This window comes from Ochlerotatus camptorhynchus, unplaced genomic scaffold (genome assembly GCF_037179485.1).
Source record: "Ochlerotatus camptorhynchus isolate MF236.1 unplaced genomic scaffold, CSIRO-AGI_Acam_v1.1 ptg000592l, whole genome shotgun sequence".
NCBI classification, from domain to species: Eukaryota; Metazoa; Arthropoda; class Insecta; order Diptera; family Culicidae; genus Ochlerotatus; species Ochlerotatus camptorhynchus.
Genome location: NW_027041072.1, coordinates 743,903 through 763,385, shown reverse-complemented (window position 1 = coordinate 763,385; position 19,483 = coordinate 743,903). Strand labels below are relative to the sequence as shown.

The 19,483-nt window shown below is 39.6% G+C and overlaps 2 protein-coding genes across 2 annotated transcripts in view; both read left to right on the top strand.

Moving 5' to 3' along the window:
* Positions 1-15,706, top strand: part of ich (ichor) — a 155,343-nt gene extending 139,637 nt beyond the window's left edge. The window contains exon 3 of the mRNA XM_065237118.1: positions 13,890-15,706. Within this exon, the coding sequence (XP_065093190.1) occupies positions 14,037-15,617 (1,581 nt within the window). The 5' untranslated portion in view covers positions 13,890-14,036 and the 3' untranslated portion in view covers positions 15,618-15,706. The remainder of the gene's footprint in view (positions 1-13,889) is intronic.
* Positions 15,621-16,112, top strand: LOC135713912 (uncharacterized; the record flags this gene model as incomplete). Its single annotated transcript, XM_065237133.1, has 1 exon — positions 15,621-16,112. A coding segment is annotated over one exon (357 nt), but the record flags the coding sequence as incomplete, so codon positions are not given.
* Between the last annotated feature and the right edge of the window lie 3,371 nt (positions 16,113-19,483).

Here is a 19,483-nt window from a genome sequence, read left to right as displayed (position 1 = left end):
CGACGACGACGACGATGACACCAGTTGTGGCGGTCGTGTGTAGTTGCGTGTGAATGCGTCCGTGCGAGTAGTGGCCGAGTAGCGGTGGTGACACATATTGTTTGTTTTGTAAATGGCCTTTTGCGGATTAGCATTTTGCCTTTATAGTTTTGAACATTTTAAAATAAGCCATTCAGAGGCTGCACGACTTGAAAGAACAGTTAGTCGTAAATACAAAATGGTGATTCGGGGTTGTGAAATCATTTCGCGTGGATGATCCAATAGTCATGTGGCGGGAAAGGTTAAATTGAGATTTTAGAAGATTTTTTTTTGGCAAATCGTGAAATCTTATCCGGATAAAATGTTTTTACTGTGACGTTATAATGTTTTGATCTATTTCTTCAAATTGTTTGCTATTACTGAAAGAAATTATGCATAGCCCCTAAATATTATTGTAGATTGGAACAATTAAAATACGAAATAATTGAACAACTTTTATAGGAAAGGGTAACTCTTTCCAAATTTGCCATAGTAGTTAGGGATTACTTTTTATTTGTTCAGTTATAGTACAAAAGCTGCTAACATAGAACAAAACATTGTAACGTCACGGTAGAATGTGTCTCTGTCATTTACAGATGTTTGGTTAAGACTAATGACGTTATTGGTCAACGTTGTTGTTAGATCGCAAATCTGTCACCTGTCATTATCACCCAGTGAGACTCTATATAGGTACACCGATCAAGCCACCAAGTTACAATTGCAACAAGCCAATCGAAGCCAATAATCCATCATTGCTGAAAGTTTGATTAAACCGCCGACCATTTCGGTCAACTAACACCCGCCCAAACATCATCCGCGAGCGGTCGCCATTCACCAGATCACACACCATACTGCGTTATCTAAAATTGGAATCTTCCTCAATAAACTTCAAAATTTTCAACTTTCCATTCAATCCACCATAGGCCAGACTTAGGGTTGTTAATCGATAATCGACGATAACGTCTGAAATGCTAATTCACCATTGTAGACGTTAACGTTGATGTTATCTACGGTTATCGATTAATAACCCTGGTCCAGATATTCAAAAATTCCACAATGTCTGCACACTCTGTTTGCGTACCCATTCGAATTTATCAGAATTAAAAATCAGGGGTATCATGTTACTGATCTAGTTATTCGGGAATCTTGCTCGATCTGGAGTAAGTATTTTCAAGCCTCATTTTTCTACTAATACTTCCATAAATCGATGTAATTACGAACAAATTATTAACTGTCTTTTGAACCAAACAATTTCATCTGGCAAAACCGATATACCCAGCACAATAAAATCTCGTTTGGTACTAGCTGAAGGTGCGAGAACATTCTAGTAGAGTGCTTCATAATAACGATTTTGCTCCACTTAGCTCAATCAATTTCAATTCAGGTCCTGATCATTCTCCCAACATTTGAGCTCAGTTGGTTGCGATCTCATGCTACCACGGCTCTTTGATCCCACCATGGATTTCCCAAAAATCAAATCAATTACAGTATTCTTCGCCGATGACGGTCACAATCGGAAGACGAAATTTCACTATTACTCATCACTCAAATAAGTCCCGACTCCTATGAATTGTGGTGACTCCTCTTACGTGTGGTGAATTACCACCAATACTCCTAAAGAATTACCTCGCGCAGTGGTACACACTTAGAAATGATTATTTTTACACGAGACGTAATTCAGCTTTGACGTAAATCATGGCATGTAAAATTAAGTGTCCTGAAACTGAAACATATGCAACTCGACGAAAAGTGCGTTTGATTGAATTGATTTTCTCGTCCTTTTCAACTGATTCTTATGTCAAAAGAGCCGCTTGCATGTGTCGGTCTCAGGGCACTGAAATTTACATGTCTTTTTCGTAGTGTGTAGGAGAAACATGGGTCAACTGATTTATCTTAATAAAATTATACCTACACACACTTCTACACGAGACGTAATCCATATAGGACGTAAATCATGGAACGTAAACGAACATTTCATGTAAAACTAAGTGTTCTCAAACCGAAACATAAGAAAGTCGACGAAGAGAACACAGCAAAAAAAATAATTTTGATATCACATCAAAGTGGATGCACTACAATCATGTCGAAAATTTCATGTAATTTTTATAACCACATAAATAAACAAATGCAGTAAAAGCAGCGTAATGTCAGTTCATGCATTGTATTAATGATAATTTTGTCCTTTTTAGCAAGTAATATTACACCATATTTTCGACATGATTGTAGTGCATCCACTTTGACGTGATATCAAAATTATTTTTTTGCTGTGAACGTTTGATTGCATTGATTTTCTCGTTTCTTTCAACTGATTCTTGTGTCAAAAGGGCCGCTTACATGTGTCGGTCTCAAGAAACCGAAATTTACATGACTTTTTAGTAGTGTGTATCACTCCCTTACTATTAGACGATCACTGCAGTGACGTCATCAATCCAGATCTCCATTTAGCGTTATCGTACAAAAAGAGCATGCATAGGGTAGAGAGCTACTTCGTCGTAATCGCCCATTTCCGTTCTATCAATCAGAAAAGATCAATAATATCAATGATTACACCGTGCACAAATCAATAATATGTTTGTTCCGATGCGTTAGTTCATTACCTACAACATAAATCCTGTTAGAGCGCATTGTATGAATATTTACGCTCATTGTTCTCAAAACAAAAGAAGCGCTCCTAGCGTATCCCTTTTTTCTACGTTTATCCATAGGACGAAGAAAATCTAATGGCGTTTCAATGCGTTGGGACGGAATTGAAACTCGTAAGACGAATTTAGAATCAAGAAGCAGTATTAGATTTTAAACAACACACTTAGAAATACCTAATCTTACACGTGACGGAATCCAACTTGGACATAAAGGATGAGACGTAAACAAACATGTCATGTAATAAGTGCTCCGAGACTGAAAAATTCGAAAGTACGTTTGATTGAGCTGTCAAAATGTTTATGTCAAAATTGACGCTCGTATATGTCCGTCTCAGATCCCCTAAATTTACATCAATATTTCTAAGTGTGAACATCTCAACAATTTATGACTCTTTTTCAAATCCAACGGTACGCATTGAAAGGTGAATAAATTTAGAAGTCATCTTTGACAGACATATTCAATTTTTTGCTCAAACCCGTTCAAAACAGAGAGGTTAAGCGCGGGTTGTGCTTAGTAGGACGGAAATTAGATCAAAAACCCTATTCATGTAAAATTAAATGTGTTTTTAAATTTACACGACTTGAAATTTACATGCATGTAAAATTAAACGTCACTTGAATTTTCATGGAAGGCAAACGCTTATCTTGTAATTTTACAGGACATTTAAAATTATTCGCATTTGGTGCACACTTAGAAATAACTAATTTTACACGTGACGGAATCCGTCTTCGACATAAAAGATAAGACGTAAACAAACATGTCATGTAATATTAAGTGCTCCGAGACTGAAAAGTTGTCATGTCATGTCATTAGTAGTGTTGCTTGCAAGAGAGGAGAGATGGGCCGATTCCGTGGAGTGAGCGTTAGGGAGAAAATGCTGGCAGAAGCGTAAGTAGTTAGGACAGGGTGAGGTTACTCGGCCCAAATGACATAAGAATCAGTTGAAAGAAACGAGAAAATAACTTCAATCAATCGTACTTTTCGTCGAGTTGTGTATGTTTCGGTTTCAGAACACTTAATTTTACATGAAATGTTTGTTTACGTTCCATAATTTACGTCAAAGATGGATTACGTCTCGAGTAAAAATAGTTATTTTTAAGTGTGTACGGCAGTGTGAAAATTGAAGTTTAAATTGAGCGAATGACCATTGATGCGACAATACTAATCAAATTCGTTCTCCTTTGCCTATCTCAGGGGTGAGGGGTTCTGAGACATTTCCTCAAATCCACATACAGAGTACGCGTTTGACTGGCTTATATACTGCGGCTGGTGAATAGTTCTAGCGACGTTTATCACTAATTTCCTCCCAACTCTGCACTCTTAGAAATATCTAATTTTACACGTGACGGAATCCGCCTTTGACATAAAACATGAGACGTAAACAAACATGTCATGTAATATTAAGTGCTCCGAGACTGAAAAGTTCGTTGCTCGACGAAAAGTACGTTTAATTAACCTTTATTTCGCGTCTGTTATGGCTCAAATTTATGTCAAAATTGACGCTCGTATATGTCACTCTCAGAGCACCTAAATTTACATGAATTTTTCTAAGTGTGTGTAATAGTAAACTGTAACTAAAAACACTTTGAGTGAATGTAATAAGTTTTTAGTTGTAAGATGGCAATTGTTATACTGGCACGCAGGTATTCTATATATAGTCAAGATCCCCATAGTACGGATTCGTTCACCACCTGGCCGTTCTTCAAACACTCGAGGAGCAAAAGACTTCCACGCTGGAAAAGTTCAGATTCGCCTGTCTGCGATTCGTGATTTGGCAACCTAGTTTAAGTAGTTAGGTAGGTTCCAGTGCTCAAGTAGGTAGGTTATCAAATTTTTAAATTCAAACGAAAACAATCCCATAAAAGGGTATCCTGTAAATAAGCGCTAAACGCAATCATCACATTAGAATAACCAATTAACTAGAACAAAGATGTAGAGCCAAAGGCTAACCAATTGAAATGTTTAACCAAATGTTGAAACATAAAAAACCAGAAAATAAACGTAAATTTTACTACTATAGTACTGATGCCACTGGAATCCTATAGTACGGTAGATCTGGCATTAACGAATACACGTACCATATGGAATTTAAGCTAATTTGGACCAAACACTGATTGTACGGCAATTTGAAGAGATAACTTCCTGATGATTTGTGAAGCAGATAGTTGGCCACCTTTCGAGGACAGACAGTTTCCGGTAGGACACAAGTCTGGGCCTGTGGAAGATCCGGAATATCCGTAAAAGTGGTCAATTCATGAAGCTGATCCTAGAGCTCACCGGTTTTTCAGAAACCACTCATAGACATCTTATCAGAATGAATTCGGAGTTGTGTTCGGAATATGGACTCTAGACTGCGCATAACTCAAGAACGAATCGTCAGATTTGAGCTGTCTTTTTTATTGTGTTCATCTCCGCCAAAGGAGCATTTTTACAGCAAGCAAATTGGAAAATTTTAAAAGAAAATTGCAAAAGTTGAAAAACAAGATCAAGGGAAAATGGCTCTGATGTTGGCTATGGATCTAAGATTGGGCCCAACGCTAAAAATCTGTTATTTATCAATTTTATCTAGATGAGCGCGTCAATGGGACGGTACTAATGGATATTTTTGGTCGCTATTGAAAATTTAGTCGATTGCTGAATTTATGTATGGGCCCAAATTAGGGACACTTAGGCCAACATTGCATCTATTTCCCCTATATATCAGCCATTCCATAACAAAACGATATAGAGGTTTTCAGAATTTCATGAAAATAGGCAGTTTTGTTAATTATTGCAGAATATTAGACCCGTATTTTTCTTTATCTTAAGGTTACCATTTCCATGTTATGGTGGTCCAAAAATCTTTTTTTTTTCTAAAATTCAACTTTACAATGATTTAAAACTTTTGAACCACATGACTGTAAAGATGAAAATATGAAATGAAAGGTATTTAATTTTTTATGAAAAAAATAATTATATTAAAAAAATGATTTTTTATTGAAAAATATTGATTGTATTTGTTTTCCATGGTTTCATGTCTTGCAGACAAAGAGCGCAAATGTTTGAATTTTACCTTGAAAATTTAGGCTTTTTTACACTTTACAATTTGCTTTTTTTTTCGTTTTTGAGTTATATTTTTTGAGGTTTTCAGGTTTTGGGTTTTCGCTCAATACTCCTATGCGATGGAACATTTCATATACTTTATCGGCATATTATCTATTTTTATTAGCTCATTGTTTATTGTTTAGGAACATATCAGTAAAATATATTTTATTGATCATTGCTTTTGTTTTATGGAGAATATTTTTAAAATTTACTGGTGCAATTATACTTACTTATCGTGCCTCCACATTTTTTATAGAGCATATCAACTTAAGAATTGGCACATCTGCCTATATTTTATGGAATAGTTTTTAAAATTGTATTGAACATAATTAATAACAAAATTGGGCATAAGAACATGTTCCCTACCAAAATTGTCTGTGATTTTAGAAGATCTCGGGTGCCTAAAATTCTCGAAGTACCACAATTTTTCAAAGATACTTTAATATTGAATAGTGTGCCAGTTTTTGGCACAAGTGGTTCACTATTTAGTCTAATCTTTAATATATATTTATATTCAACTTTCATAGATATTATAGAAATAAGATCACCACATTCCTTGACTTGAGCTTCACAAAATTCATTATATTTAAAAGGAATACATGTTTCCAATTGAATGCCTAGATATATCAAACGGTGAACAACACTAACAGAATTTAAGAGACACTGCATTTCACACATTAAAACTGTGTTTTGAACAGTTATCCAGTGATTTTTGATGAATTTTACAAAGGTTTGAGCCTCACGCACGTATTACAAATATAGAGGACTGAATTTAACATTTGATAATTTTTTCTAAGCTTAGTTGAAAGATGCTTTGAATAGGTAGTAAATTTTCTGGCGGGATTTCGAGGGTTCGTGAGCATTCCTGACGTTGCTGAAAGTTACGATAGCCTCAGACTGTGGGGTTGCTCGTGTATTAGAATGCTTTGTTGATTATTCATGAACTCTTGATCGCTGGGAATGCTAGTGAATATTTGAAGTGGACAAAAAGATGAACAAAGAGGTGAACGCCTAAGCTTTTTCACACACACTTAGAAATAACTAATTTTACACGTGACGGAATCCGTGGTTGACATAAAAGATGAGACGTACACAAACATGTCATGTAATATTAAGTGTTACGAGACTGAAATGTTCGTTGCTCGACAAAATGTACGTTTGATTGAGCTATATTTCGCGTCTGTTATGACTTAAATTTATGTCAAAATTGACGCTCGTATATGCCACTCTCAGAGCACCAAAATTTACATGATTTTTTCTAAGTGTGCACTTAAATATATCGCTGTGAAGCAACTAAAAATTGTTGAGGAAATTTATATCTGTTGCTAATTTGCTTGCCAATCTGGTTAAGATGTCATACTTAAATATCTTAAAATTAAATCATCCAGCTCAAACCTTTGTAGGCGTAAAAGATGGGACCATCATCATCATCATTAAATATCAATTTATTAAAAATATCAAAATATTCCATGTGCAGCAAATTTATTTCATTTGTGAGTATGCTCCTATTGCAGAAAACTGGAGCACTAGTGCCATAATACACACAATTATCTTAGCTCTCGAATAGCTAGAAACCGTGGAATCGCTAGTAACGTAAGTAATTTGCAGAGATGATGAAATTCTTGATATTCTGAAGGCAATAGAATTTGAATGACTCAGAGGTTTTGGAAGCTCTCGCAATATCGAGCTTGCCAAAACTATTAATTCATTTAAAAAAATAACATATATCAAAAATCCCAAGATCTGAAAAAATAAGCTTCAAAAATATGCAACTCAAAATAACACTCAAAATTCTTGAAACACAAGTTTATAGAAATACTTAATAGTAAAATCAAAAGTGTCAACGGTAGTGTAGTGGTAAGCGTGATAACCTCTCACGCAAGCAGGCCTGGGTTCAATCCCAGTCGGTGCCGCCGGGATGTTCTGAGGCATAGCATCTCTGATCACGCCTTCCTTCGGAAGGGAAGCCGTTGGTCACCGGTTCATGAGTTGATGGGTCGATAAGTAGGGGGGTCTAGGGGTTTGAGCTGCCTCCCTGGCGTCAGTAGCATTGGTGCTCAGCACGTAAAACAAGATCGACGGAATACATATCAAGGGAAAAAAACAGAACCGGAGGGTCGCCAGAAATTCATCACTTTTTCAAAATGAAGCACCCTATTACTCATGGAAATGGGCCGAAAAGTGTATATTTGGCGCCCAACGTGGGGCCCGAAATATAAGACACTTTTCGGCCCCGGAACCGCTAGGACCTGGAGAAGGACCTGGAGAAGGACCTGCCAAAGCCCCAAGCTGCCGGTCTAAGCCTACGACAGCTCCCGGGGTGGGCACTCACGACCTCTGATAGTTCCGGGTCTCAAGGCGTACGGGCGTGGGAGAGTTTTCGGACAAGGGATCCTATCAAACGCTACGGTCAACGGTTAAATTATTTATTAATTGATGGCGAACAAACCTGACTGGGCTTTGGTGGTGACGGGTAGCGATGGTGATGGTCGGGTGGCAGTAGGATGGCGTCCGGTAGGCGACCAGGTGGTGGCCGGGTGGTGTCCGGATAGTGTCCGGGTAGTGACTGGATGGTCGCCGGTAGCAGCCGGATGACGCTCGTACGACGGCCGGGTATACTGCCGGATGAAGGCGAGTTCGGTCGGAGGAGGCGGCTGAGTGCGGCCGGATGAAGACCGAGTTGCGGCCGGGTTGGCTGCCGGAGGGACGCGAGTTCGGTCGAGGGGACGACTGAGTGCGGCTGGATGAAGACCGAGTTAAGGCCAGGTGGCCGGTTACTTAGAGCAGCTGGAAGGCGTCCGGGCGGTGGCCGGGTGGCGGCTGAGTTGCAGCCCGTCGGTGGACGGATTATGACCGGGGTTCGATCGTACGATAGGTGTGGTGATCCCGCAAAAGTACGGCTTATCACTATCCACGTGGTTACTGATAGCCGGGTGATCGTCACTTTTTCCCACAGTTCGAGATTTTTCTCGACTTTGCGACTTCGGTGGTTGGCTCTAAACTTCCCCAGCCTCCGTTATCTGCTCACTCTCCTCCATCGTGGGCTCCGTCACTCTCTCCAGGGAGAGTTTCCGCCCACACTCTCTTCGAGTTCAGTGGATATCGCCACCACCCACCTGCACTCATCGTTTAGCTGTTCGATCGTCTGACCACTTATGCCACCCACCAACGAATTCAAATTGACCGTTGCCGATTAAATAATCTCCCTAATATAAATACAGCTATATCCCGTGTACTAAACATATGAAAACAATGTTACCCGCCGGTAACAAGATCGAGTAACAATTTCCTACCATTTCTTCAATAATATGCCCGAATATGAGGAAAATTTACGAAATGTTTTCTCAGTCTAGGAGTATACTAAAGGCTGACTAATGGTAGATTGGCACGCCCCTCGCGCACCGCTAGCTCGCTCTAGTGTTGGGAATCTAAAATCTTTGACAGTGGTTTGTTTACGCTTCTATAGAGAACAAATGATGCAAGTTTGATCAAAGTTGTCGATCGTGTTCAGAAATAACGTCAAATGGAACTCGAGAAGAACAAATAATGTGCATAAACACCTGGAAAATCCAGAGTAGTCCGATGCCAAGCTTGCTAAAGTGCTGATGATGCCGAAAACAACAGTTTGTCAAATGCTCAAAACCTACAAGGAAACCCTGAGTGTGGAAAGGAATCAGTGGACCTACAAAAAACAGGATCCAGGGATCGTCAGCTGCGCAGCAAGGTGTAGAGGTGCGTTAAAGCCAACCCGGTCTTTCGATCCGAGATGTGGCCAGAAGGTACAACGCCAACTTTCAAACGGTGCGGATCACCCTTGCCAGGGAAGGAAAGTCGTACAAAGCTAGTAAACATCCGAACCGACACGAAACAGAATTCCGTGGCCAAAAAGCGTGCAAGGCTCTTGTACGACCGTGTTTTGACGAAACACAAGGGCTGCACTTTGATCGATGACGAAACATACGTCAAACTCGATTTTAAGCAGCTTCCCGGTCAAAAATTTTACATCGCGACTGGACGTGGGGATGTGCCGGGAAGATTCAAGTTCGTGTTTGCCGACAAGTTCGCGAAAAAGGCCATGATTTGGCGAGCGTTTTGCATCCCAAGTTCACATCGAAGCTAATCAGACATGCCTGAAAAAGCGTGTATTGCCGTTAATAGACCGAGTAGAACCTCTAATCATTTTCCTCATACTCGAAAAATTTCTAGATCGTATAACGTTTTGAAATTCTACAAAGCTCAACTTCGCGCTTGCACCTCCTGATGGAAAAATCTTATCACATCAATGATCAGCAGGCTCCAGAAGGTACAAAGTTCGAAAAAGTAGTGTAAATTTCTGTTACTGTGATGCACATAAATGAAGCGTCACACGTCACAGGTCGGTCAATGGCGGAGTAACCATGAGTAATCAGCTCCGAAAACCGATTATTATTACTATAAATATTATTTTTAATAAATATTTGCTGGGCGCAGAAATAATGATCTACACTCGCTCCTCTTATAAAAGTCACGCTATAAAATATACAAATGAATTGTTTGGCGCACATCCTATGCAGGGTGGAGAATGCTATGCGCTAAATTGCGCTGAATATATTAAACATAAGAAATGTTCTGTGTTCATCTTGATTCAATCTGCACCTTTAAATGTTCTATGAAAAATGTGATGGGCCAGGTATAAATGATTGGGTTTAAACTAGGCCACCTCACGAATGCTCCGTTCCTATGAAGACAGATACCTACATCTCCAAATAGGCCCTCTTAAAGATAAAGCAATTATGATCGGCTCCTACTGATGAAAACTAACGTTTGAAAATAAGCTCCACCAAAAAAGGCAAATGTTTAAATTACATGCGAAAACATAATCCAAACATTTAAAAATATTTTAGCTGAATCACTTCATCCAATATCAAAGAGCTTTAGGACAGTTCCATTAACTTCAGGAAGCTTGCACAAATTTTAAGTTATTGCCAATATTTCAGTTATAAGAATAAAGATCTTTAGGGAAGCAACGTGAACTTCGGGGCAGTTCTGAAAATTTCATGGCATTTCCATGAATATTAGGAAAACGTCAGGCAAGTTCCTAGTACTCCAGGTAGATTTCAAGAACTTTAAGGCAGTTTCATTAATTTCTGGAGAATATCGGTAACGTCCAAAAAGCTCTGAAAAAAAAGTATGCAAAGTGTAGTCTAGAAAACTGCAGGCAAGTTAAGTGAGCTTAAGAATAATTTCAGAAATACCTAGAAGTTCACAAAAATCCAGCGAACTTCATAAAGGTTTAGATATCGTTAGGTCAATTCCAGATCATCATCAGTAAATTAGAGAGAATTTTTGGGAAGATTCATGAACTTCACAAAAAATTGTTGGAACAAACTGCGAGAACATAAGGGAAGTTCCGCAAAATAATGGAAAAAATGGAAACTTCTGAGGAGCTTAAAGAACTTCAATGCGGTTCCATTTGCTTCAGAAAAACTACAGAAGCTTTTAAGAAGTTCTGAGAACATCAGGAATATCCAGAAAACTTCAGGGAATTCAACAGAACTTCAGAGATGTACAGAGAACTTAAAGAAAATTGAGGATTTCAAGTACCTCAGAGAAGCTAGGTCTAGAGATCTTTGAGGAATTACAGAGATCTTATGGGCAGTTCCAATAACATCAGAGAAGTTCCAAGAATAGTTCAAACTTTCGGGAAAGTTTTAAGTGTAGACGTACGTTCCGTATTTTTTTTTTAATTTTTTTTTTCTTTACTAAAGAGACTTTAGCTTTAGGCTGGTTTGTCTCTGCGTTCCGATCAATTCAGAACAATTCTAATAATTTTAGAAAAATGTCGGGAGCCCTAAAAATTTCCGAAAATTTAAAAGTAGTCCAGACAGCTCCAGAGAACTTAAGAAAACTTCATTGAAAATTCCGGAACATCACAGAAGCCCAGAGAACAACAGGAAGGTTTGATTGATTTTTAACACAGTACCATTCATTTCAGGGCAGTACCAAGAACTTTAGGAGAATTCAGAGAACTTTAGGGATGTTCCGAGATCATTAAGGCTATTCAAAGAACCTATAAGGGCAGTACATTCAATTAAAAGGAAATTATCAGAATCTGTAAAGAAGTTCCGGGAAACTCAGAGAATTTATGAAGTTTCAAGAGTTTCATTTTTGTTTTGGAAAGAAGCATACACATTATAAAATTGTGAGCGGATTTCAATGGAAGCCCGTACTTGTCATGGTAGTTTCAAGAACTTCACCAAATAGCAGGAATCTCAGTTCAGTGAACTTCTGAACGCTTTCTGGTTGTCCCAAAAGCATGAAGAAAGCACACATAACATCGGGAAAGTCACTATTAGGGAAAAAAAATTATGAGCTGCAAGAAAAATTTGAGAAACTAAGTGAAAATCTTAGAACGACATTTATTATTTCCTTTTAATTTCAGGTATATTGCGGGGACTTAAAGAAGTAACAATAATTTCATGAAATTCCAAGGAACTCAAGGAAAGTGCGGAAGATTCATATCATTCTAGAGAACGTTAGGGAAGATCAAAAAAATTTAAAAGAAGTTCCGTAAGCTTCAAGGTTTTTTCAAGAATTGAGGTAACGAAAGATCATTACAAATCTATTAATTCCAGAAAAGTAGCGCGGAAATTTTAAGATGATTCCAGATTTTCAAAAAGACCAGAGAACTCAAAAGAACGAGAATTTCAAGAACTTTGAAGAAGTTCCGAGATCTTCAGGGAAGATCAGAGAACCTTAGGATAGTACCATTAATTTCAGAAAAAATTACAAAAAATTTATGGATGTTCAAGAACCTCATGGAAGTTGTTAAGACTTCAGGACGTTCCTAGAATTTCAGAAATAATTGTGGGAACTTCAAAGTTGATACATGATTGTTAGGAAAATAGAAAGAACTTTATGGAATTCCATATAAATTCAGGGAAATTTATAGATTTCAAAGGTAGTACAGAGGATTTTTTTAGTTTTGAAAACTTCGAAAGACCTTCAACGCAGAACACTTCATTTCAAGAAAATTGTGTTCTAAGGACTTCCAGTGAACTTCAAGAAAGTCCAGAGAATTTAACTGGACTCTGAGAAAGTCAAGAGAATTCCACAAACGTTTACAGTTTTTTGGGCAGTTTACAGTTTGAAAAAGTATCGTGAATTTCTGTTAAATATAAAGTACATAAATTGACCGTCGTAAATCATACAAGTATACACTATATCTCATGTAAAGTGGATGGGACGCGCGCAGTTAAGAAATTAGTGAGCAACCAGTTCTAAATTTACCATGACAGTACTGACATGCCATTAAATATATCAAATATACTATGCAACAATCCATTTTTTTTAAGCAACATTTCTTGCTAGTTTACGTGAAAAGAAAGAACATGCATGAATGTTTGCATACATGCATCACCAGTAGAATTCTGATTTTTTTCTGTATAGTATAACATTCATGAAACAACATTCATTTGTCATTCCTCAAACAATCTCTGGCAGCTGACTTATATTTCAAACAATAACCATCACAAGATTAGATAGGCGTAGACAACTGCAACCTGGTGCAACATATTTTATGGAAGTTTTGGCCGAATGCCAATAGACCGAACGCTGAGTTAAGGGGTTGCTGTGTTAATGGGTTGCTGAGTTAAGGGGTGGCAGTTGGTCCCCCTGCCCCCTTATGGTTACGTTTATGAACGTAGATGTCCTGCATTTGACGTAGTAAACTGATATTCCGAGTTTTGTAGTTCACAAACTGTCGCAGCAAGTCAATTTAACTCTCAACTAGTTAGTCCCAAAACAAGTAATCATTTGGGAATCTAATGCTATGAAGCAAAAATCGCTTTCAAAAGACTAATCACACCGGATAAACTACACACCGCTGTGAATAATTAACAACTCTTCAAAAATTAGCATTTTAAAGCCACTCGCGCGAGGCTCAAATTTAACCACTAGTTTGTGATAAACATCTGGAGCACGGGATGCAAATACCATTCCCCCTCCAGCCGGCACATTTGAAAAAAAGAACCTAAACCAGTTATTCAACGATGCATATCACCCGTTCGGCAACCCATGTGCAAATCTCTAACCTAATTAAGTTCTTTCATGAATATACAACCATGCTAATGAGATTGTCTATTTCTTCCGCTCTCCTCCTCCAGGTCTGGCCATGTACTACCGGATGCCGCTCCCGACGTCGATCACTTTCTTTAGTGTCCCTTGAGTCCAGCAACGAATTGTCACTGCAGTTGGAAGCAATCGAAGTTATAATTTTAAGAGAAAAACATACAAACACAGTCGGACCACAAATGGTCAATCACATGATGAGCGCACAAAATGAATCCGAGGTGGAGAGCCTACTGATGAGCCCCTGCTGGAACCAATCGAGCAGCGGTCAGGACCAGTATCTGCTCGATGGCGAAAAGCTACTGATGGATACCGATCTGGAATCGCTGCCGAGTGATTCCGAAACGCAAAAGAATTCGATGGACGTGCTGGAGAATCTGCTGCTGAACTCGACTTCGATCAACAGTAACAGCTCCAGCAACGACGGGGATGTCAAACCGCTGCCCTCGTTTACCTCGTTCAATACGGGCCATTTGTCGATCAATGGCATTTCGGGGTATTCCTACACGGCGATTGCGCAGCGGTTGCCAGAGGAGAACAACAACTACCCGCAGAATTCATTCACGAATGGGGGAAACAGAGGGAACAACGGCGATAACAACATTGTATCGTCATCGACGTGTCTACCCGATTCAGTGTTAAATCCGGATGGGAATGGAAGGGACAGTTGCCTGCAGGATGTGAAACTGTTTTCGGACAGTTCGATCGATGGTAAGATCTACTCGGCCAATGCAGATGGGTGCGTGATAAGTGGGGCGGATTCGGTTTCCACGGCGAAGATATTTGTCGATTCCAAAGAGCTGTCCGAGTACGACATGAGTTCGATTGAAGACATAGCAGCGATCATAGGGTCGGCCATTGCGGACACGACGGTTCCGAACAATAAGGTTGAAAAAGAGGACGGGAACGATACGAGGGATTCGTGGATGGATTTGGATGCCTGGATCGAGGGAACCTGTACAACGCCCGATAGTAAGCTGATCGTATCTCAGCAAGATTCCCTCAGTGAACTAATCCTACCTCACTCGCCGGGGCACACGTCCGGTTCGACGTTACAGAGTTTGCTAACGCATACCTACATGCCTCTGCTGCAGAATCGGTTACAGAATGGGCCACCGATCAAGTTGGAAACCCCCTCTTCGACGTCCTACTGCGGCGAGCTGATATCGACTTCAACTAGTCCACCAGGTTCGGTAGTTTCTACAACCGAGAACCTGATCCTAAACGGAAGGTACCTGCAAAATCATCAAAATGCTCACTTCGCTCTCAATATGGGCATCAAATCGGATGGCTTGTGTAGTCCCGAGCTCTTAGGCAATTACCCGCATACCACTACCACGACCCCAACGACACCAAAAAATAAGCGACGACCTCACAAACAGGCCAAAACCAATGGCCACGGTCACCAACAGGTGCACCAAGCTCAATCTCAACAATCGCAGCAACAGCAATCTTCCATGCACCAGCAATCCCACCAGCAGCAGCTTTCCGCCGTGGCAGCTGCAGCAGCAGCGGCAGCCGCCCAATCACAAGCGGCTATGAACTTTGCCGGTGCCAGTGACCTTCTACTCGGTAAGGACAAACCCGTCCACCGGTGTAACATCTGCAATCGGGGGTTTCTGAACAAAAGCAACATCAAGGTACACCTGCGAACTCACACCGGCGAAAAGCCGTTCCGCTGCGAAGTGTGCGCCAAGGCCTTCCGACAAAAGGCACACCTTATCAAACACCAGCAGATACATAAACGGATTGGGAGGGATTGACCATTAGCAGCAGTGGTGGTATCGACGACCTCCGCCGGCTCCGGATCAGGTCCGGGTCGAAAAAGGTCTTCTTCCTCCTACTGCGCCCAAAACAATAGTAACTCCCTCAACGATCACCTCAATGGAAATCCCTCCCACCATCACCAACAGCAACAACAACAACAACAACAACAACAACAACAACAGCAGCAACAGCAGCAGCAACAACAACAACAGCAGCAGCATTCCCATCAACATTCGCAGCACCACCTGCTGGCGAATGCGTTGAGCGTATCCGGAAATGGGAACGGTGCTAGCGGTGTCGGCTTGGCCGGGGATGTCAGTGTAAGTAAAAAGTTCCACTTCGTTCCGTTCGCGTGACGATCAGTTTCGGAACTCGAAGACCGCATCGTTGCGTTGAGTTCGAACTCGAGCCCAGCGGTCTCTAAAGGTACCTCATGTTTAGCGTTTTACTGATTTCCCCAACCCACCACCACTAGCTTTTCCTTATATTCCTAAGAAAGGGGGAAAACGACACAGGGCATGAATGGGTCGCAGCGGGTGGGATGAGTTGATGCATGGAAATTCAAAGAGATTTAAAGGAATATTGAAGAAGTTTCTGAGGAAGCTTTGAAGAGAGGATAAATTTGCCAATTCAGTGTTACGTGACATTTTTGTCTTAATGTGTTTCCGTGTAGAGCCTTTTTTCTCATAACACTTCGCAATTTCAAGAGCACAATTCTCATAATTTTCGAGGCTAATAAATCGGGACATTACTTGCTTCTCCGGAGCAAACAACAAGTAGTAGTTTCAGCTACGTTCATTCGCAAAACCTTGATATGTGGGCTTGTGAAATTTCGAAGTGTCATGAGAAAAAGGACGCTACAAGGAATCACCTTTTAACGTGAGACCTCGGCATCGTTTATACAGCGTATCGCAAAAATGAGCGTACACCTGAATGGACCATTTTTTGGAATACTTTGAATATTTAGATCGATTTTTTAAATCTTGGCTGACGGATTTGAGTGTAATTAGCAACAAATATAAGTTCTTCATTATGACAACAAATGAGCAAAATTTCAAAACATTTAGTTCATTTTATTTCAAGAAAATATGTTTTTTTGAGAAAAAAAAGAGCGGTTCCATTTAACATTACCATTTTTTTTTTCGAATTATTTAATCGACCGTTACCTACTAAATTGAAATTTTGCACAGTTGTTGCTATTGCCCAACATGCCACTTTACACATTTTGTTCCTTAGTATTGTACGCGACTAACTTTTACCTATCTCGAGAACGATTTGTTTGATCAAAATTGTGTGCTTGGTGATGTTGTGGAACGGTATTGTGCCTTTCTAGAAAAACATATACATTGAAAAAAATAATTGTGTATTTTCGTAAAACAAAATTAAATTTAAAAGAAAACTTAAAATTTTCGATACCGTTTATTTAAAAAAATAAATTTGAATCTCAGATAACCATCGATGTGTTTAAGTTGGACAATTCACAAACAAACAAAATATGATTTTAGTCGAGCGTGGTTTTCATTTTGATACTAGCTAGTTGTATGAGGCCAAACATAAAAATGCACTTTTCCCATAATGTCATCATGATGATGTATTTATTATCTCGTTACTCATGTGTTTGATTAAAAACTGTAAACCACAATGTCCAATGAAATTAATTGGGAGTTTTGTTCAAAATATTTTCAAGATTGGACACTCACGAATAAAAAGACATAAATTTTCCAAATTACACGATTAGTAAATTTTAAGATACGAATATCTCGAAAATAACAACACCGGGAAATTTTTGTTGTAAATTCAATGTTTTTTTTAATATTTACACTGCTTCAAGTTTTAGAAAGTATTTTCAAAAATAAATTTCTACCTAAAACACATTGAAAGTAATTTAAACGTTACCTTAGCTTCAATTTTGTTTATATATTTTTTTAAATATGCAATATGAGATTGATTAAGATTTTATTTCTAGCAGTGTATATTTTTTCTAGGAAGGCACAATACTCCTCCACTACTTCACCCAAGACACCGTCTCGATCAAACTAATCGTTCTGGAGATATGTATTGTTGTGTTTATGCAAGTCATTTTTACATAAGCCATTTTCAGATGTTAGTCGTGTGCAAAACTAAGGAAACAAATGTGTAAAACATAACAACGTAAACAAAGTAACAAATACCTGTGTAAAATAACAAATAATTCTAAAACCATCGATCCGAAACAATTTACGAGCCTGCGTGGACTACTCAAAAGCATTTTTCTAAAATAGCTCTAACTTCTTACACACTGAACCAAATAATCCCAATACTAAAACCACAGACAAACAGACATAACTCCCACAATCACATTCATCGCAAATCAGGTTTTAGTTGGGAATGTGCTCGCATTTGTCATGGTGGCGCCACTGAAGCATTGAGCAAGCCACCACATTTCGAACTTATCAGTGATGCCAGTTCTTTTTCTGGTCTATTTAGTAGATGTCAGCTCTTGAAAATGATAAGTGGTCAGCTGGAGCTGAAGACACATACCACATCTGACGAATGCAGAAAAAATTGTTGTTGAATATTACATCCAAACTGCTGCACATTCCGGTGGTGCTTGGTGGATTTCGTAAGAGCGACTCTCTTTCTGGATTTCAGTCGACGAAATTCGCTCGTATGCCATGGTGGATGGGTCGTATGATGATGAATCTTTTTCGGAACGTGTCTGTCAATGACATATGCCAAGACATTGGAAATAGTTTAAGGGGTGGACTCAATGTCAACGGTGTCTAATAAGTCGTCACAACAGCGGGGCCATGTTTACTAAAAATGAACACATGAATAATACTCACGTAACATTTGAAACGGGCCTTTCAACTTTTCTTCACAAAACTTGTTAAGCCCTTTTAGTGCGAACCAAATACGCCCACGCAAACTAACAGCACCATTGGGTAGGATAAATTTTCCCCCTCCTGATAGTGCTCTTGGTTTGCATGGGCGTACTTCGGTTCTCGTGAAAAGGACCTAGGAAGTTGTTTACAAAAGTTGATAGGCCTTTTTCAAATGTTACGCGAGCATTATTCATGTGTTCATTTTTAGTAAACAGGGCCCCACTGTTGTGTCAATTTTTTATCAGTAGATGAACAAAAGTTCACCAGTGCACTCGTCTATTCCTTCATTATCGTCGCCGAGCACCTGACGACAGAGAGCGTTCGTGAATCCAGCCATGTCTCCGTGAGAACAATGATGTCGTCGCAAAGATCCGAGGTAGCTACGCAAAAATCGTCGACATCACAGTTGATACCACCGACGTTCTGGTAGTAGACTGTGGCTAGTGCGAAGACCGCAGAACCGGAAACACAGCTAGAAGTTGAAGCGGTATCAGGCAAAGGAGAGGCTGAATCGTCAATATACTTGCCTGTAATAGTTGGTTGGGAAGACCCCCGACCTACATCTACACTCAGAGCCGAGACGACTATGCTGAGCGCTGGCTGGAGTAAGCGCGACTGAGGCAGAGAAATCGGGGGCTTCCACAGTGCTATCCACGATGCGTCTCAGTGGTGATGGTGGTGGTCCAGAAGCAGTAGAGGTAGCGTGCAAGTAGATCCGGAAAACCCCGTTTCTCGACTCAAGCGCAGGATCGGGATGTCTGCTGGTCGCTGGCGGGAAGGGTTCTCATGCGGAGAGTGGAAAAGTTCATGTGATTGCTGTGCTTGGTCTGTTCTTCTTAGTTAGTCATTTGTTGAGCCGTGGTTTGAGTTTGATAGTGTAAGATTGTTTTTACTTCATTAAATTTGGTTCAGAAGTCCTGTGCAGTGCTGCAAAATATCAATATAACATACCTACAAAATGCTGAATTTCACAAGCCACCTGATATCAGTACCATTTC